Source organism: Gorilla gorilla, chromosome 1, assembly GCF_029281585.2.
Source record: "Gorilla gorilla gorilla isolate KB3781 chromosome 1, NHGRI_mGorGor1-v2.1_pri, whole genome shotgun sequence".
Classification (NCBI taxonomy): Eukaryota; Metazoa; Chordata; class Mammalia; order Primates; family Hominidae; genus Gorilla; species Gorilla gorilla.
In genome coordinates this window covers 177,464,563-177,486,077 of record NC_073224.2, presented here as the reverse complement: position 1 = coordinate 177,486,077, position 21,515 = coordinate 177,464,563, and the positions used below count along the sequence as shown (strand labels likewise).

At 35.6% G+C, this 21,515-nt stretch overlaps 1 protein-coding gene across 12 annotated transcripts in view; it reads right to left on the bottom strand.

Moving 5' to 3' along the window:
* The window catches only part of DOCK7 (dedicator of cytokinesis 7), a 239,067-nt gene that overhangs the window by 48,778 nt on the left and 168,774 nt on the right, over positions 1–21,515 (bottom strand). For 6 of the 12 annotated variants that reach the window (XM_019019154.4, XM_019019139.3, XM_019019142.3 and 3 more), the window contains 6 exons: positions 9,945–10,127; positions 9,700–9,835; positions 6,169–6,265; positions 3,558–3,654; positions 1,255–1,389; positions 203–355 (listed from right to left, as the gene is read on the bottom strand). In XM_019019154.4, coding sequence (XP_018874699.1) covers positions 203–355; positions 1,255–1,389; positions 3,558–3,654; positions 6,169–6,265; positions 9,700–9,835; positions 9,945–10,127 — 801 coding nt within the window. Of the gene's footprint in view, positions 1–202; positions 356–1,254; positions 1,390–3,557; positions 3,655–6,168; positions 6,266–9,672; positions 9,836–9,944; positions 10,128–21,515 lie in introns of all 12 variants that reach the window. The other 6 variants (XM_055362977.1, XM_055363026.1, XM_055363079.1 and 3 more) reach the window with 1 other exon arrangement.

Below are 21,515 nucleotides of genomic sequence, written 5' to 3'. Positions count from 1 at the left end.
TACATACGTACACATGATATGCACACAATTGGAGATTTGGATTTTTGTAAGATATACACAGAATGAGAAATATCAAGATAGCCTATGATTAGACTAAAAATATACAAAAAACTCCATGCTCTCCCAAAAACTGATTTAATAACTATCAGCAGAAGTTATATTTCATTATGAATACAGAGAATTTTCATGATAAAATACTTACATTCCCAATCTCAAAGTTTTGCCTCATTAGTAGGTAAAGGGAGGCACTGGCGTGTGACCGTATTGTACCGATGCTACTACTACAGTGTCGGAGAAGCCTGAGGCATAAATCAGCACACTGCTCTGTCTCTTCTTCAAATAAGAGTTCAGGAAACTGTAAAACAACAAAACAAACCACCACTGAATTTTTACAGTAAAAGTTCCTGAGATATGTTAATATAACCTGAACTGGAGATTTGTTAGTATAGCCCAGAAATTAAAAGAATGGTTAGGACAATATTAGCTAATGGTTAATAGTGTGAGACACAGAGTCAAACTGGGTTCGAATGCTCATTATTCCACTTACTAACTAGTAGTGGGACCTTGGACAAGTTTTCTCATCCACAAAATAGGCCTAATAATGTATCTACAAGGGATTGTTGTGAAGCTTCTATCAGAATGTGCATAAAACACTTAGTAACCAACATATATGAATTCTATATTTATTACAAAATAATACATAAGTTATTTTCATCAACATCTCTGCATTCCATCTTCTAGGATGATTAAAATGAAATAGCTACCTTCAAAATTTAAGAATATACATATTTCTAAGGGAAAACAAATATAAGAAGTAAACATTTAAAGCAGTTGAACAAACACATACCTTCTTTTCCATTCATCATAAAATAATTTCAGTGGGTTGAATTGCTTATATATTGAATTCTTTATAAATTGAGTTTTTTATAAAAACAGAACCAAGTGAAGAGAAAACAAGAGAAGCCCCATATTTAAGATTGGCTATTAATTTCAGGCCCTTCTCCACATCCAAGTTACTGTTTTTCAAACCAGAACTGGTTAAAGGTGATTCGAATGAATGAAAAATTCCAAAAGGCAGGCAGCAGTAGAGAGGCAAAGAAGAATCAAGGGTCTTAGGTTATTATTTAAATTTTAACTACACATATTCATTAATATATTACTACATATATTAACCAATGAATGTGTCAAATGATCTTAGACAATGTTAATAAAAAAAACAAAGTCTGACAACACTGCAGGTACAAAATAACCTACCTTTGAAACCAAGGCTCTCTGTGTAGCAAAACAGTGTTGTAGATAAACTGCACTTTGGTTACAGGCCATGCTGTGTAGTAGCACTTTTAGCACTCCACCAAGAATGCTCTCTTTGGATTCCGTTACAGAAACGGTCTGCAATTTAAAAATAAACAAATAAAATAGAGATGTACTTGCAATGTAGTTATGGATGTTACAGGCCTCCCTATGTATAAATAAAGGCCTCCCTGTATGTATAAGTAAAAGTTTTAAAAGATAAAAAAATGATAACATAAGATCTAGGATGGCTTCAAGAAGGAGCTAAGCAGGATTTGAATAAGAAAAGGGGGAAAAAGAATAAATATAATTTAAATGAGAAAAAACAGGAGTAAGATACAATGGCAAGAAATCATAAGGTGTGTTTCAGGAAAATTAGTAAGTAAATTTGAATTGACTTGAGGTTCATGTAGAAAATAACTAGAGATAAGGCTGAAAAATAGAGTGGTGCCTAGAGCAAAAAATGTTGGTGATACACAAATAACCATTCTTTTCTTCTTTAATAATTGAAATCCTGAATTTTAGCTGAAGACTTTGAATCCGGCTACAGAGAGAGGTGAACAAAAGAGAAGTTACATCTTCTGAGTCATGCCCTTAAAAAAAGAAATGTACTCTGTCCCTGCTGTTTCTTTTCACTGAATGAAATACAGACATGATGGCTGCAGCTCAAGCAACCATCTTGGGATTAGGTATCTTGGACTTATTAAATTTTTTCTATTTTTAAAACTTCAGTCAGGATAATGACTGATAAAATCTTTTTTTTTGTTTTTGAGATGGAGTCTCACTCTGTCACCCAGGCTGAAGTGCAGTGGCTTGATCTTGGCTCACTGCAACCTCTGCCTCCTGGCTTCAAGCAATTCTTGTGCCTCAGCCTCCTGAGTAGCTAGGATTACAGGTGTGCGCCACCACACCCGGCTAATTTTTTTATTTTTAGTAGAGTCAGGGTTGGCTGGGTGCAGTGGCTCATGCCTGTAATCCCCACACTTTGGGAGGCTGAGGTGGGTGGATCACCTGAGGTCAGGAGTTCGAGACCAGCCTAACCAATATGGAGAAACCCCGTCTCTACTAAAAATACAAAATCAGCTGGGCGTGGTGGCGCATGCCTGTAATCCCAGCTACTTGGGAGGCTGAGGCAGGAGAATCACTTGAACCCGGGAGGCAGAGGTTGTGGTGAGCTGAGATTGCGCCACTGCACTCCAGCCTGGGCAACAAGAGCGAAACTCCACCTCAAAAATAAATAAATAAATAAATAAATAAATAAATAAATAAATAAGTAAGTAAATAAATAAAATAGAGTAGAGTCAGGGTTTTGCCATGTTGACCAGGCTGGTCTTGAACTCCTGACTTGAAGTGATCCACCCACCTCAGCTTCCCAAATTGCTGGGATTACAGGCATGGGCCACCGTGCCCAGCCATAAAATACTTTTAAAGGAAAATTCTCACAAAAATGTACAGAATGGATGGTGGGAAGAATACAGAGTGAGTTATGAAGTAGGTGGCCATTGTAATAGCGTTGAAATATGAACCTGGCAGAGTAGTGGTAGTAGAAAAGGAATGGAAGGAATAGGTGAGAGATATATTTACTAAAACATCTGAAAGATCTTGCTAACTGATTTGAATCCTGGCTCTTCTACATACTAGCTGCGTCATTATGGGCAGTTATTTAACATCTTTGTGCCTAAGTGTTCTCATCTACAAGATGAGGATACTGACAGTTTCAATGTCATGAGTTTCTTAGAAGGATCAAATGAGTTAATATTTGTAAAGTGCTTAGGACAATGTTTAACAGAGAAAAAACTAAATAAATGTCAGCTATCACATTGTTACTACAGAATACTGCCCAGAGGGCAACTGTTAGGACCCAACATGATGATTATAGATAAAGAGTCTGAAACATTGCTGTGGTATACAGAGGATACTGCATAAACCCAGTGTATCTATATGTAGCTATAGCTATACATGCATGTTGAATCTCACCTGATGGCAGAACTTCCACCTATAAATACTCAGAGGATATTTGGAAATGCAAGACTAGGCCATCAAGGGGAAAGACAAGGAGATAAAGATTTCATAATCATCCTCCACGAAGAAACAGTTGAAGCTATGGGAATTTATAATTACAGAGAATCTCAGAATGCTTGGAACAAAACTTTTAGGAACTACAAATATTTAATAAAATGTAATTTTATGGCTCACAGTAAACACTTTTCCCTCCAACCTCAATTTACCAAATCCGTATTTTAAATTTCTCTTCTTTGCATTCTTACCTGAACAACAATCTCTAATGTATCTAAAATGATTAGGTTTGCTTCTGTAGCCAGGTTTCCATCAATCAGTGCTTCGTGTTCAATCTCTGCTCTTGATCTAATACAAAATATTGTAAGAAATTATATTTATCTTTTTGAAAACTACAATTCTGAAAAGACTTAAGGATGCATAGAAATAAAAAATTTCAAACCATTTTCAATATTTGCCTGATAAAAAATTACAAGAGAATAAGAAAAAAGGCAATAGTTTACACATTTACGCAGCTTTTTTGTTAGCCACGACAATACACACTTTCTCACCCCATTACAGAAGCATAATGCCACTAAAAGCATAAATGTTTATGTTTTAGCTTTCAAACATGCAGCAGACAGTTTTATTCTAAGTGACATTGACACTAGGTGGTGCTATGTGGGCTTGTATTTAGGACTGCTTCATGGAAAACAACATTCAAATATTTAGTATTCATCTTACTATTTCAAATATTTCCAATGTCTGTATTCAGGATAAATTTACTTATTTTGCCTAAGGTTTCATCTAATTTTCCCCCAATTTTTTTTATATAAATATGCTCAGATGATAATTTAACTCTTCAGTGAGACTAGATGGAATTACTCATTGGAAACAAAACAAATTTGGGGAAAAAAGGATGTGAGGTGACGAATATGCTAGTTAGCTTGCCTGTGGTAATCATTTCACAATTGTACACATATATTAAAAGATCATGTTATATTCTGTAAATATACACAATTTTGTCAATTATAACTCAATAAAGCTAGAAAAATAATAAAGAAAAAAGAACAAAACAGTTTGATGCAATAAAGTGGTTTACTTAAATACTAATATTTGTAAAAGTATCATTTAATGCAAATAAAAATGTAAGGATAATTACACATGATATATGAATATAGTTGAGATTTTTGTTTTAGCAATAATAGATATACAGATACTATATATTACACCAAAGTAGACAAAATAACACATAAAGTACAAGGCCATATTAAACACTAACTTTTCTAAGTTTTTAGATCTGTAAGTCTGTGAGTCTTTATTATTACCACTAAAGAGAATACTTCATTAATTTACAGTTTACAAATTCAATTTAAGAATAAAGCACTTTGAGAGGCTGAGGTAGGGGATCCTTGAGACCAGGAGTTAAGAGACCAGCCTGCACAACATGGCAAAACCCTGTCTCTACAAAAATTATTCGGGCGTGGTGGTGCACAGCTGTAGTCCCAGCTACTTGGGAGGCTGAGGTGGGAGGCTCACCTAAGCCCAGGAGGTCAAGGCTGCAGTGAGTCATGATTGTGCCACTGCACTTTGGCCTGAGTGACAGAGTGAGACCTTGTCTCAAAAAAAAAAAAAAAGAATACAATTATCAGAATTAAACTGGAAAATAAAATACTTAATGTTCAAACTTAAAATTTCCAGTGACATTTTATAAAGAAACATAAGATGGTTTAAACAAAAAGAATCAGGAGAACACCAAAAAAGTCTCCCTCAAAACACAGCAAGATAAGCCAAGAGAACACATTCTACAAATGCAGAAATAAAGCACTACTATACTGATAGTACAGTACCTGGCTACTCTGTGATTTCTAAAAAATAACACATGCAGAAAAACCATCAGAGAAATAGATTTGGACAGACGGAGAAAAAGAAAGAAAAGCACACATTCCAAGGTTAAGAATTTTAATATATTTATATTACATTCAATATCTGATTATTTCAAGCTCTCATACATATGGTACTGAAACTTGTTTCTCTGCTGGCTCTCACTTGTTTCCTCTGTTTTATGATTTTACTGTCTGTGAGAAAATATTGTGAAAGTTTATTTGTGAGAATCTTCTGAGGCTTGGGCTGATGATGGTTCTCAGATAGGGTAATCAATCATCTTGGTTTGCCTTAGGACAGGACTAAGGGGCTCCCTGGGATGTGGGACAATCAGTGCTATAACTGGGAGAGTGCTAGGCAAACCTGAAATGAGTTGGTCACTCCATTCTCAAAGTTTTATGGGCCAGTGAAGCTACTTGCGGGCTAACTTATAATTAGAAATTCTCAAGAAAAAAATTTTAGCCCCTTGACTCAGTGCCAAATCTCAAGCCAGAAAAGTTTACCTGCAGCCACTTGGGCAGTAAGAAGACTCATGTAAGTGCATTGCAGGTGTTTATGGCAGTAGGATCAGTCAATGTATCAAGTCTGCCTTTATGCTAGAAACAGAAGACCTGTATTGTTTTGTCTTTCTTGAATTATATTATAAGCTCCATAACGACAAATGTCAGGTTTCTGATTCTTTGTAATATTTGAAATATTAGTTCAATGTGACACCTAAAATATGTTCAAAAAATAGTTGCTGAATGCATTTTCCAAGAGGATGTTTTAAAGAAAATGGAGTTTAAAATATAACATTTTGCCTTACTATACCACGAGAAGTTCTTCCTCCAAATCTTTTTAAATCTAAAATTTTTAAATTAAATATTTTGTTCTCTAAGACTTAATATATTTATTAAATGTAAATACTAAATGTAAATATAAAGTAAAAGTTATCATTTTCCTCTTACATTTTAAAATTCAACACACCCATCAGTAACATAAAATAGAAAGCTGTATTACTTGTCAAGCTTCTCGGTGTTTTGACGCCAGTGAGTCATATCTTTTCTCCACCTCAAATTTTCTTGACTTCCAAAGGCACTTCCAGATGGGCTTCTTTCTGTCAAATAAATTTCAAAACCAATTTTCAAATGTTATTTCAGTTGGACCACATATATGTATATTTGCAATCATGTAAGAAATATCATACAACAATAAATTGTACAAGCCATTTTATCCTCAGTACAAGTGGAAAAACCTGACAATGGTGCCTTTCATTAAAAATTTTCACAATAATTTCAGAAGAAACATACTTGCTATATGCAGTATCTTTTCTTTAAAACAATACCCATTTAAATAAGCAAATGTTCTAACACTGATTTGCTTAAAATCTTAACCATGGCTTATAAGGCCTTACATGATATGACTTTATTTCCTACCATTCTTCCTCTTGCTTACCGCTTTCTGTTATCCTTGCGAATCTATCAGTATATACTCTGACTATGCTTCTGACTTACAACCTGTGCAATGGTTGTTGTTCCTTTTTCCTAATTGTTCTTCTCACAAATTTTCCTTTATCGCCTCCTTAGAAAGGCCTCCCACTCTCCAATACCTCCTTTTCCTTTTCTTTTGCTTTGTTCCTTTCCATAACACTTAGGACCACAAGTATATAAGCTCCTTAAGAACAGAAATGATATGTACTTTGTCCAAGCATGTTATGTCTAGGCTGATAAAGTGGTTTCTAGGTTTGAAGGCAGACTGCATGTATGGGTTCCTTTAAGGGGTGGCAGCAATAGAAATGATTCATACAAATCCATTAGAAGTGGAGACAGCATTGAGAATGTGGAGAATACACAAATATACATTTAAACAATGGACTCAGTCATAATTTCAAACTTTCAACTACAAAACTGCTTGTTTTTGAAAAAGGTAAGACTTTAAATTGGTTAAGAGGATGAAGAATAATGAAAGTAAAAGTTCAGAGTTCAAATATAAATTTTTAAAAATACTGAAAAACAAATACAAAAGAATACAACTATACATATGTCAATTAAAGAAATACAAAAAATACTGAGAAATAAGAATCATTTCCTGTACAATAAAGGACATGGCTCTATTTCTTCTAATTTCTTTCCCTTTTCTTTCCTTTCTTTCCTTATCTCTTTCTCTTTTTTAAATTCTGAAATCCATGTCTTTAAGAAATTTATGGAAAAAAACAAAAAGATATGCCTATATTAAGATAGTTAGCAAAATTAACTATAATATTCTATCATTTACATTTTTTTCCCACGAAACTGTCTCTCAATAGTTAATAATGTCTTAGAACTGAAAGTTAAGAAAAAGAAAACAATGTCTATGTGTAGTAGACCTAATAAGCCAATGTCTATTATTGACCTAGTTTAAATGTAGAAATGTAAATAAGAATTACAAGACAAGTAAGAATTACAAGAATTATAAGACAAGAAGACTTCAATTGTTATATTCAAACAAACCCAAAAGTACACCGTAAATTGTATGTAACTAAAGTGAAAAAATGGTGCTCTATTAATTTTTTTAAAGGCAAAGACTGTGCCTTTTCATTATTACAAAACATAGTATATAAAGATACTTAAATAGATGATTATTATGCTAATGAATTGTCAGAAAACAATTAAAAATCCATTCACACTTACACTCATATTTTAAGTCAACAAATAAATATTGTGCTGTTGGCATGTATCATCTACACAGATGACCAACCCATGGCCCTGGCCTTAAGAAACTGTTAGCAACAGTATTGTCTGTATGTCACTTTAGAATTTACAAAACGTTTCTGCATGCATGGTTACTATAAAGATGATAAGATCAGTTAGTTACACTATCTTCTAAATTCTGAAAACAATCACAAATTTATAAGGAAAAGGAAGATGGGGAGATTAAGTGACTTGGCCAAGGTTATTTGGCTAATGGGTAGCAGACCTGGGATTAGAAAACCAGTCTCAAATGCTACTAAACTGTTTTGTCTCACTGATATTTGAGTTTGATGGGCAATATTTTTGCCTTATATACAGGGCATATTAATTCATTTTGCAAATAAAGAGTAAAAACAGGCCAGACGTGGTGACTCACAGCACTGTGAGAGGCCAAGGTGGGAGGATCACTTGAGCTCAGGAATTTCAAGACTAGCCTCAGCAATACAGTGAGACCATGTTTAAAAAAAAAAAAAAAATTACTTGGGCATGGTGGCACACACCTGTAGTCCCAGCTACCAGGGTAGGTGTGTATTGGGGGATGAAGGTGTAAAAATTGCTTGGGCGAGGGAGGTCAATGCTGCAGTAAGCCACAATCACATGACTGCACTCCAGCTTGGGTGACAGAGTGAGAATCTGTCTCAACTAAAAAAAAAAAAGTAAAAATAGATGTTATATGGAATGATCCCTAATGTAAACTACGGACTCTGGGTGATGATGTGTTAATGTAGGTTCACCAGTTACAACAAATGCACTACTCTGATGGGGGATGTTAATAATGTGGGGAGGCTACGCATACTAAGGGGTATATAGGAAATCTCTGTACCTTTGCTCACTTTTGCTGTGAACTTAAAACTGCTCTACAAAAATAAAGTCTATTTAAAAAGGGAGGATGGACGCTATTAATCACATAAGGACTTTCCAGAGAAAGTTTTCTAGAGAAGACTTTCCAGGGGAAGTTTTCTAGAGAAGACTTTCCAGGGGAAGTTTTCTAGAGAAGACTTTCCAGGGGAAGTTTTCTAGAGAAGACTTTCCAGGGGAAGTTTTCTAGAGAAGACTTTCCAGGGGAAGTTTTCTAGAGAAGACTTTCCAGGGGAAGTTTTCTAGAGAAGACTTTCCAGGGGAAGTTTTCTAGAGAAGACTTTCCAGGGGAAGTTTTCTAGAGAAGACTTTCCAGGGGAAGTTTTCTAGAGAAGACTTTCCAGGGGAAGTTTTCTAGAGAAGACTTTCCAGGGGAAGTTTTCTAGAGAAGACTTTCCAGGGGAAGTTTTCTAGAGAAGACTTTCCAGGGGAAGTTTTCTAGAGAAGACTTTCCAGGGGAAGTTTTCTAGAGAAGACTTTCCAGGGGAAGTTTTCTAGAGAAGACTTTCCAGGGGAAGTTTTCTAGAGAAGACTTTCCAGGGGAAGTTTTCTAGAGAAGACTTTCCAGGGGAAGTTTTCTAGAGAAGACTTTCCAGGGGAAGTTTTCTAGAGAAGACTTTCCAGGGGAAGTTTTCTAGAGAAGACTTTCCAGGGGAAGTTTTCTAGAGAAGACTTTCCAGGGGAAGTTTTCTAGAGAAGACTTTCCAGGGGAAGTTTTCTAGAGAAGACTTTCTAGAGAAAACGGGGGGGGGGGGGGGGGGGGTATGCTGACTCACCTAAATCAGAATTCTAACTTGTATTACTGCAGAGAAATGATTATTCAAGTTAATTCACAGTTACACTTAAAACACTTTTTAAAAAGCATAGGATTGACATTGAAGACTAGCAACAATCATCATTACAATATACAACTCAAGGAAACTGAAGAAATTCTCACCAGGAGGAGAAGCTATTGTGTACGTACCAAGCTGTCCTCGGCTTCGCCGTACCATTTCTTGCCTGGCACCTATGCTCCCAAGAATAGCTTCTTCAAGCTTTGCTCTCATGTCTTTTGATTTCTTAAAGGTCAAGCTATTCATTCGTTCAAACACTTTTTTCCCCTAAAATGTAAACATTAGAAGAGAAGAGGTATTGAGGAAATTTTCTTCTATTTTTTCCACATTATGTTTCTCCTTTCTTGTTCTTTGCAATGGTACAATGACCACTTACTTTATACTCAAAGCAAGACACACAGAGATAAAGCAGATCTAATAGCCGGTTTAGCTGCAAGACTGAGAGATCTGTAAACCACTTCTGTAGAACTGTTTCATCTGCATTTTTGAGAACCCAAAGTAGACAGATCAAAAGGCTTCGACTTGATTCTGCTGAAAAGGTAGTGTGTTGTCTGCCACTCTGAAAATAAAGAGCAGTAGAATGAGACAGATTGATCAAAGACCATTTCTTGTTTTTTGGCTATCAACTGTTTTCTTCTAAAAACAATAAAACAAAAGTAGCTTAAAAATAATATAATTAAAAACCATTTGATTCAGACAACACTTGCACAAAAGGATCATATATAACCTTAAGGTTAAGAGCCTGAAGTTTAATGAACCTTTCCTGATAATAGAAGTTTGTTTTAATCTACGGCATGACTGTCAGCAGGGGATAAATAAATGTTAATAAAAAACATAAAGATAAAAACTAAAAGATTCTACCATTAAAAACTAAAAGATATATATCACAGAATATCAGATATAATGAAAATAAAGGAAAAAAGCAACTGACTCACAGTAAATAAGAGTGGGCTAAGAGTAGAAAGTAATGACAAAATCGTGTATGTCAGACTTAGAAGACTATTGTTTTTAATCAAGCACCACTGATACAAAAAGGAAAAGTCTTAGGCTATATAGAAGTAAAAAGCTATTTCTACTTATAGCATATAAGGTTGAAATGCTATTTTCAATCATCAATCTATATTAGTATATAGTATGTAAAACAGAAATGAAAAAATAAAAACACATTTACAGCACCACTTATTGGACATACACTCTGTTTCAGTCATCATATTAAACATTTTACATACATTATTTGATTTAGTCCTCCAACAGTATTGCCGAGCAGGTCGTATCATCCCAATTTTACAGATAAAAATACAGATGATAATAATAATAATGATGATGACAAAAAATAAAATTTGAAATGTGCAAGAAACTATGCTAATCATGTTTTATTTAGCTCTCACAACAACTGTAAACTATAACATTAACTATTATTATTATTAGTTTACAGGTAAGAAAACTGAAGGCTAGAGAGTAATTTGCCTTACTATACCAAGAAAGGGTAAAACTAGGATTTTAGTCTAGGTTAACCAGACTCCAAAGCCCATACTCTTCACTATTATACAATGTTCTAATACTCGGCTGACAAATATACTAACTAAAAATGAGGAAGAAGTAGAGGGGATGTTGAGAGGAAAGACACAGGAAAGCTGAACATACACAACTGTTGAAGTCATAATCTCAACTACCTCACCAATCTTCCTTCTATAGTGGATGATAATTAATGACCAAATGCTTTATGTGTATTAAGTTATTTATCCTTCACAATCACTCAAAGAAATAAGTATTATTACTCACCTCAACTTACAGAAAAAAAAACAACAAAAAAACCTGACCACCAGAAGTATTTGGTAATAAGAGGCAGGACAAGAGTTTCAACACAGAAAGTGTGGCTCCTGAGACACAAGCTCCAAGCTCATATCCACTTTGTTTACTGCCTCTCATGGCTGCCCATGCATATAAGTGAATTCACCCACATAAGCTTGCTTAACTATTTTGCTATACTGCTTCTGAGCTGGGCACAAAAGAACTTTGACCCTCATCCCTAAATCCACAATTGTTCTCATAAGGAAAATGCTCCTTTATTTTAAAGACAGACACTTTTTATAGCCGAACTTTCAGATACGCATACACAGCACTGACTGAATTTTCAAGTACCTATTTTTTAGAAATACAATAAAAAATCATTCTCATCTTGACAAACAGGCATACGCTGACATCTCTTATATTCCCACATAAATTGCCAGTAACACAGTGACATCTTTGGGAAGAATTAAGACAAACATGAAAAAGACTCAGTAATGTAAGGATGTCAGTTTTCCATCAAATTGTTCTATAGGATCAATGCAATTCTAATCAAAATCCCAGTCAGGTTTTCCTGGAACTCTGACCAATGATTTTTAAATTTAATGGGGGAAAAGCAGAGAGCCAAGATACTCTTGAAGAAGAACAAGGTGGGATGTGGGGAGCAGGGAGATGAATGTGTTCTACCAGATATCTGCAGTTACTAAAAAACTAAAATAATTAGGACAATTTGATTTTGGCATATTTTTGGCAGTCAAATGAAACAGAATAAAGAACACAAAAAGTGTCCTATGCATATCTAAAAATCTGATCTGTGACAGAGCTGGCACTGTGGATCACTACTGAAAGGATGAACTGTTTAATAAATGATGTTGAGACAACTGATCTTCCTTGAGAAAAAAAAAAGCAGATTCCTACCTTGTACCATCATACAGAAAATAAATCTAGACAAAGAAAGAACTTTAAATACAAAATGTTTAAAACTTTCAGGAGGAAATATAAGACAATATATTTATAATCTTGGGGAAAGGATAGTATATCTTAAATAAGACATAAAAAACATAAACCATAAAAAAGATGGTCACATTTGCCTACATTAAAAATGAGAATTTGTATTCATTCAAATAAATACATTAAAAAGGCACATCATAAATTAGTAGAAATGTGCACATATAAAACCAACCTGAGATTAGTATCCAGAACAGTCTCAACCAGGGTTCCGCGGCATAATTAAGCCCTACAAAAAAGGATTTGAGGGACTATTTTCCCCATTCTCCCAAAGACATTGATAGCAAGGACCACTCTAGGTGTATAGAAGTTAATCTATCACCTACAATAAATGCCCTAGCTCATTAGTTCTTAATTTTCTGGTTGAGAAGGGATGACCTCTAGAAAACAGAAAGAATTGTTTCATAACATTATTACTAGGAATAAGGAAGAGGTCCCAGAGTTCTACATTTTCTAGGCCAAGATTCATACCTCTCCTTCATATTATAACAACCAGAGCTTCACGATTACTCTCTGCCTTCAGACCAGCAGGATTAACCTCATTAAATTATTTTCCCCAGTTTGTGTCTACCACCTCAACAGGCCCAGCCTTCAGAAGGCTTCATTCATGACTCGGACTCTGATCACCACACACATAGCTCTTTATATTCTCTCTTCTTACCTCACTTGCCATGTCTGCCCCTTCTCCTAAAATTCTTCCACTATGACCTCTGAAACACATGGTCAATCATTAACAAAACTGCTTTATATCTATAAGAATACATAGCTTATGTTCCCATAGATGTATAAGAACACATGTATCTTTGTCAGACTATACAACCTACTAACCTTCATCACTGCAGTCATATACTAATCTCCAGAAGACTGGCCCTTATATCTTGATGCTTTTAGCTCCTGACTCACTTTCACTATTTTAAACACTACTTTTTGTCACAGTTCTTAGTGATTTCAATGTCTATGTATTTGATTCTCTAAATATCCTGTGCTATTTTTTACTTCCTTAACCAACTTGTCTAATTCTCAAGAATACCACTTACTACACACACTCACCCTTGTAGTCAAACCTTATGCCTTTTATTACCATTATGGCATGTTCCCCTAAATTTCCATTTTAGGTATGTCCCACCATGCCAATTAAAAAACAAAAATGAAACAAAACAAACAAACAAAAAAACAAACAGGCCGGGCGCAGTAGCTCACGCCTGTATCCCAGCACTTCAGGAGGCTGAGGCGGGCGGATCACCTGAAGTCAGGAGTTCGAGATCAGCCGGACCAAAATGGAGAAACCCCGTCTCTACTAAAAATACAAAATTAGCTGGGCGTGGTGGTGCATGCCTGTATTCCCAGCTACTCAGGAGGTTGAGGCAGGAGAATTGCTTGAACCCGGGAGATGGAGGTTGCAGTGAGCCGAGATTGCGCCATTGCACTCCAGCCTGGGCAACAAGAGTGAAACTCTGTCTCAAAAAACAACAACAAAAAAACCACCTCCATTTTAATGATCCCTCTTCACAACCACCACTTCAACTTTCCATCTCATTACTTCTTATAAATCAACTCCAACAACACACACAATATCAAGTATTAGAAAGAACATGGAGCAACAAATATTTCTTCATTGCTAGAAGGAATATATATTGCTAGAACCACACTGGAAAACAATTTAACCAAGTAAAACTGAACATGTGCATAACCTCTAACCCAAAAATGCCACTCTTAGGTATATACCTTAGTGAAACTCTTCTACAGAGTGACGTAAAGGAACATTCATAATACCTTTATCTGTAACAGCCTGAAACTACAAACAACCCAAACTTCCTTTGAGAAGAGAATGAATACATAATTATATTTTCTAACGGACTGCTATGACATTACAGACTACAACTATACATATCAACATAAATGACTCTTACAAACATATAAAAAAAACAAGTCATAGAAGTACACATAGTATATATTCATAAAAAGGTGAAAATATGTGAAGCTAAATAAAATATTGTTTAGAAATATAGACAAAACCGGCTGGATGTGGTGGCTCATGCCTGTAATCCCAGCACTTTGAGAGGCTGAGTCAGGTAAATCACTTGAGGCCAGGAGTTCAAGATCAGCCTGGCCAACATAGTGCAACTCATCTCTACTAAAAATACAAAAAAACTGGTCGGGCGTGGTGGCTCACGCCTGTAATCCCAGCACTTTGGGAGGTTGAGGTGGGTGGATCACGAGGTCAGGAGATTGAGACTATCCTGGCTAACATGGTGAAACCCTGTGTCTACTAAAAAAATACAAAAAAGTTAGCCAGGCGTGGTGGCGGGCGCCTGTAGTCCCAGCTACTCAGGAGGCAGAGGCAGGAGAATGGCGTGAACCCAGGAGGCAGAGCTTGCAGTGAGCTGAGATTGCGCCACTGCACTCCAGCCTGGGTGACAGAGACTCCATCTCAAAAAAAAAAAAAAAAAAAAAAATTAGCCAGACGCAGTGGCAGTCACCTGTAATCCCAGCTACTCAGGAGGCTGAGGTGGGAGAATCACTTGAACCTGGGAGGCAGAACCTGCAGTTAGCCAAGACTGCACCACTGCACTCCAGCCTGGGTGACAGAGCAAGACACTTTCTCAACAATAGCAACAACAACAACAAGAAGTCAATAAAAGAGAGAAAAAAAAACTATAATGGGGTAAGACAATATAAAGTAAAACATAAAATGTTAAATACATCCAATTTAATTAAACTAAATGTAAATGGATTAGAAACTCTAGTGAGAGAGATTAACAAACCAGATTTTTAAGATACAAGAAAAAAATCTAACTATATGCTGTTTTTAAAAGAAATATCTAAAACATAATACAAAAATGTTGAAAGGGATGAAAAAGTTATGCTATACATACACACACACACACACACAGAGCAAAGAAAACCTAGTGTAGTTATAACTATTTTAAAAAGCATCACAGTTCATGTAGATGAAAGTGCAATCCACCAAAAATTATATAAAAGTGTTAAATGTTTCATAATCAGGCCTCAAAAGAAACAAAAATCTGACAGAATGACAAGGAGAAATTACAAAACCACAATTGTAGTGGGATATTAGAATAAGCATGCAAAATTTAGTAAAGACCAAAAAGATTTAAACAACAAGAGTACAGGACATAGAATGCTGTAACTAACAATGAAAGAATATTCATTCTTTTAGAATACATGAGATATTTACAAAAACTGACCATATACTAGACCATAAAACTAGTTGCCACAAACATAACAAACTGGTATCATACAGAGTTATGCTCTCTGATCATTTAATTAGGCCAAAATCAGAAACAAGGATATCTAGAAATTTTCATGACTGAAAATTTAAGACAAAAACAACTTCTTAAATAGCCCAAAGCCCTAAGAAGAAACCATAATGAACTTCAGAGTCATTCTGAGATGAATCTTGAAAATCTACCTATTGATCATGACAAACTTGTTCCCCCAGCTCACAATTTAGAAGTCACAGATGACAGAAGGGAGAATGTAGCAGGCAATGTGATCCTAGAGGCGATGAGAAGGGATGACTAACTGGCTAAAAGAGAGAGAGAAGATGAAACCATTTGGGGAAGATGTAAGAGAATGCAACTAAGTTGAATAAATAAGATACACATTTTTTTAAAAAAATGCCTGTATAGCCAAGACAATGAGCAAAAAGAACAAAGCTGGAGGCATCACACTACCTGACTTCAAACTATACTACAAGGCTACAGTAACCAAAACAGCATGTACTGGTACCAAAACAGATACACAGACCAAGGGAACAGAAAAGAGGCCTCAGAAATAACACCACACATCTACAACCATCTGATCTTTGACAAACCTGACAAAAACAAGCAATGGGGAAAGGATTCCCTATTTAATAAATGGTGTTTGGAACCGGCTAGCCATATGCAGAAAACTGAAACTGGATCCCTTCCTTATACCTTATACAAAAATTAACTCAAGATGGATTAAAGACTTAAATGTAAGACCTAAAACCATAAAAACCCTAGAAGAAAACCTAGGCAATACCATTCAGGACATAGGCATGGGCAAACACTTCATGACTAAAACACCAAAAGCAATGGCAACAAAAGCCAAAATTGACAAATCGGATCTAATCAAACTAAAGAGCTTCTGCACAGCAAATGAAACTATCATCAGAGTGAACAGGCAACCTATAGAATGGGAGAAAAATTTTGCAATCTATCCAACTGACAAAAGGCTAATATCCAGAATCTACAAAGAACTCAAACAAATTTACAAGAAAAAAACAACCCCACCAAAAAGTGGGCAAAGGATATGAACAGACACTTCTCAAAAGAAGACATTTATGAGGCCAACAAACATATGGAAAAAAGCTCATCATCACTGGTCATTACAGAAATGCAAATCAAAACCACAATGAGATACCATACCATCTCACACCAGTTAGAATGGCGATCATTAAAAAGTCAGGAAACAACAGATGCTGGAGAGGATGTGGAGAAATAGGAACGCTTTTACACTGTTGGTGGGAGTGTAAATTAGTTCAACCATTGTGGAAGACAGTGTGCTGATTCCTGAAGGATCTAGAACTAGAAATACCATTTGACCCAGCAATTCCATTACCGGGTATATACCCAAAGGATTATAAATCATTCTACTATAAAGACACATGCACCTGTATGTTTACTGTGGCACTATTCACAATAGCAAAGACTTAGAAACAATCCCAATGCCCATCAATGATAGGCTGGATAAAGAAAATGCGGCACATACACACCATGGAATACTATGCAGCCATAAAAAGGATGAGTTCATGTCCTTTGCAGGGACATGGATGAAGCTGGAAACCATCATTCTCAGCAAACTAACACAGGAACAGAAAACCAAACACCACATGTTCTCACTCATAGGTGGGAGTCGAACAATGAGAACACATGAACACAGGAAGGGGAACATCACACACTGGGGCCTGTCGGGGGTAGGGGGGTAGGGGAGGGACAGCATTAGGAGAAATACCTAATGTAATTGATGGGTTGAGGGGTGCAGCAAACCACCACGGCATGTGTATACCTATGTAACAAACCTGCACATTCTGCACATGTATCCCATAACTTAAAGTATAATAAAAAAAAGGGAAAAAATGTCACATATAAACAGCATTTAACTAAACAATCAAAGAAAAATGCACAGGCTGAAAATACACATCAAAAAAGAAAGGATGAAAATTAGTGAGTTAAGCATCTATCTCAAGAAGTTAGAAAAAGAACATGAATGTAAACCCAAAGAAAGCAGAAGATAGTAAATAATAAACATTAAAAAGTGAGGGTCAACAGTGCCACCATACTGGTTCTTTATAAAGACTAACAATACATTTCGACTGTCTGGTAAGACTGATAAAGACAAGAAAAGGTACAAAAATCTAGCCATAGAAAAAAGTTTACATCTATTACAGATGATACAGACATTTAAAAAATTATACAAGGTATTTTTGAATAACTTTATAAGTCAAGAAATTTGAATACATTTCTACTAGAATAAAATTTACAAAAATCAGTTGTTAAGAAGACCAGGTGCAGTGGTTCACACCTGTAATCCCAGCACTTTGGGAGACTGAGGCGGGGGGATCACCTGAGGACAGGAGTTCAAGACTAGTCTGGCCAACGTAGTGAAACCCTGTCTCTACTAAAAATACAAAAATTAGTCAGGCACAGTGGCAGGCACCTGTAATTCCAGCTATTCAGGAGGCCAAGGCAGGAGAATGGCTTGAATCCAGGAGGCGGAGGTTGCAGTGGGCCGAGATCATGCCACTGCACTCCAGCCTGGCTGATACAGCAAGACATCATCTCAAAAAATAAAATAAAATAAAATAAAAAATAAATAAATACAATCAATGTAAGAAACAAAAAACTTCAATAGTCTCACAGATAATAAATTATAATAGTAATTTTAAAACTTGAAAAAGAAAACACTTCAAGCACAGATGGTTTCATAAGCTCTCCAAATATTCCAGGAAGAAATAATTCTAATCTTAAGTACTTGCAGAGAAGAGAATAAAAGAGAAAACTCCCTACCTCATTTTAATTGGCTAGCCTAAACTTGATTCTAAAACCTGAAAAGAATATAAGAAAAATTATAGGCAATCTTAGGAACATACATATACAAATCCTAACAAAATACTAGCAAACGAAATCCATTAGTACACAACTATGAAGAAGTTGAGTTTAATTCAGGATTTCAATGTTGGTTTAACACTAGAAAATCAATTTAAATAAAAAACATTAAAAGACCAAAAAGCAAAACAATACAGCCATCTCAATGAATGTGGAAAAAGCATTCGATAACAATTCAACTATTCATAACTAAAAAACAAAATGCTTAGTAAACTAGTAACAGAAAGAGACTTCCACAATAAAGGAAGGTATCTTAAAAAAAACCCAAAACATACAGAACATATGTTTAAGAATGAAATGTTGAAAGTTTTACCTTTAAAGATACAAACATCACCACTTCTATTCAACACTGTACTGGAGGTACTAGCCAGTACAATAAATTATACATATAAAAAAACTGACAGGAAGAAACTACGTTGTTATTATTCACAAATTATATGATTGTGTGTAGAAAAAAAGAATCTACAAATATGTTATTAGTTTATCACTTTATCATTTATTTTATATTGTGGAAATAAAAATCATTGTACAAAAATCAATTTTTTTGATAATGAGTATTTTGTTTCTGTACAAAAATTGTTTCTATTTCCATATAAAGCAATCAACGTTAGAAAACAGACTTTTTGAAAAAGACACCATTTATAGGAACATTAAAAAATATCAAGCACGAATAATAAATCTACAAAAGATATGCTAGTCCTCCTTGGTAGAAACTAAAAAAGTTTGTGTACTGAAGGACACTAAAGGCAGCCTGAACGATGGGGGGATTTGTGTTCAAAAATTACGAGATTCAATAGTATAATCATAATTCAATACAATCTTAACTAAAACTTTAACAGGTTTATTGGTTTTTGTTTATTTATTTTAGTGGAACTTTACAAGCTGATTTTCAAATTTATGTAGATATACAAAGGGCCAAAAAGTAGCCAAGAAAAATTTTAAAAATGTATGACTTTCTCTACATGGTAGACCATATACAGGCAGTACTTCAGAGACGTAGGGAAAATATTCTTTTAATAAATGGTGCTGAAATAATCTGGCATAATATGCAATATAAATAAATAAATGAACCTGGACTCCCAACTTCCACTGCATATAAAAAAATCTATTTCAGGTAGATTTTAATTTTAAAATTAAATGTAAAAGGAAGAACAAAAAAATTTCGAATGTAACACAGAATACCTTCAAAATTCTGAAATAGAAAAAAATTCCTTAAATAAGATACAGAAAATATTAGCTGCAAGACTAAATTTAAGTATATTAAAATCAGGCATTCTAGGCCGGGCACAGTGGCTCACGCCTGTAATCCCAGCACTTTGGGAGGTCGAGACGGGCAGATCACGAGGTCAGGAGATCGAGACCATCCTGGCTAACATGGTGAAAACCCATCTCTACTAAAATACAAAAAATTAGCCAGGCATGCTGGCGGGTGCCTATAGTCCCAGCTACTCAGGAGGCTGAGGCAGTAGAATGGTGTGAACCTGGGAGGCGGAGCTTGCAGTGAGCCGAGATTGTGCCACTGCACTCCAGCCTGGGCGACAGAGCAAGACTCTGTCTCCAAGATAAATAAATAAATAAATAAAAAGTAAAATAAAATTAGGCATTCTAACCACCAAATTCACCATTAAATGGGTAAAACAGCAAGCCACAGAGAAGAAATATTTGAACCACTTATAACTGACAATGGACTTGACCTAGAACATACAAAGTCCTAAAAATCATTAAACAAAAGCAAACAACCAAATGGAAAACAAGCAAAGAACTCTAGACACTTCAAAAGAGAGAATCCAAATGGTCAATCATACATATGGAAAAGTGCACACCGCATAAGTCTTCGGGGAAATACAAGCTAAAATGAGATTCAACTATAAACGACCAGACTGGCAAAAATTTAAAAATCTGACAATTCTCTAAGTATTGATGAACATGTGAAGGAATGAGAACTCTCATATTGTACGTGTTAAGTATAAATTAAGGTACGCCCTCTGGAAAATAGTTGGCCATTACCTGGTATAGATTAAGATACCCACAGTCTATGACGCAACAAATTCCACTTCTAGAAAATACTCTAAATAAAAGTATATATATGCATGCAAGATATATATAAAAGAAAGTCTGCAAAATTGTTATTTGCAATAACCAAGGATCAGAAACCATTCATGCACCTATCAACAGAATGGGCAAATAAACTGATTTATAGTTAGACAATGGGATAGCATACTGAAATGAAAATCAGTGAATTATAGCTACATTTCATAACATTAACGAATACTAAAAACATAATATAAAACTAAACTACAGTATTTTGGCAGGACGTGGTGGCTCATACCTATAATCCCAGCACTTTGGGAGGCCGAGGCAGGTGGATCAACTGAGGTCAGGAGTTTGAGACCAGCCTGGCCAACATGGTGAAACCCCATCTCTACTAAAAACACAAAAATTAGCCAGGCATGATGGCAGTCATCTGTAATCCCAGTTACTCGGGAGACTGAGACAAGAGAATCGCTTGAACCTAGGAGGCAGAGGTTGCAGTGAGCCAAGATCGTGCCACTGCAACTCCAGCCTACCTGGGCTACAGTGCAGGGCTCCGTCTCAAAAAACTAAACAAAACCAACCAAACAAACAAAAAAATATATATATATATAAAATACTATAAACTATATTTTTTTAAAATGCAAACTTAGACGGTAAAACTCTCTCTCTATCTATACATTTTTTTGAGATAGAGTCTTGCTCTGTTGCCCAGGTTGGAGTGCAGTGGCGCGATCTAGGCTTACTGCAAACTCCACCTCCCAGGTTCAAGCGATTCTCCTGCCTAACCCTCCTGAGTAGCTGGGATTACAGGCGCCCACCACCATGTCTGGCTAATTTTTTTGTATTTTTTAGTAGAGATCAGCTTTTACCATGTTGGCCAGGCTGGTCTCGAACTCCTGACTTCAAGTGATCTGCCCACCTTGGCCTCCCAAAGTGCTGGGATTACAGGCGTGAGCCACCAT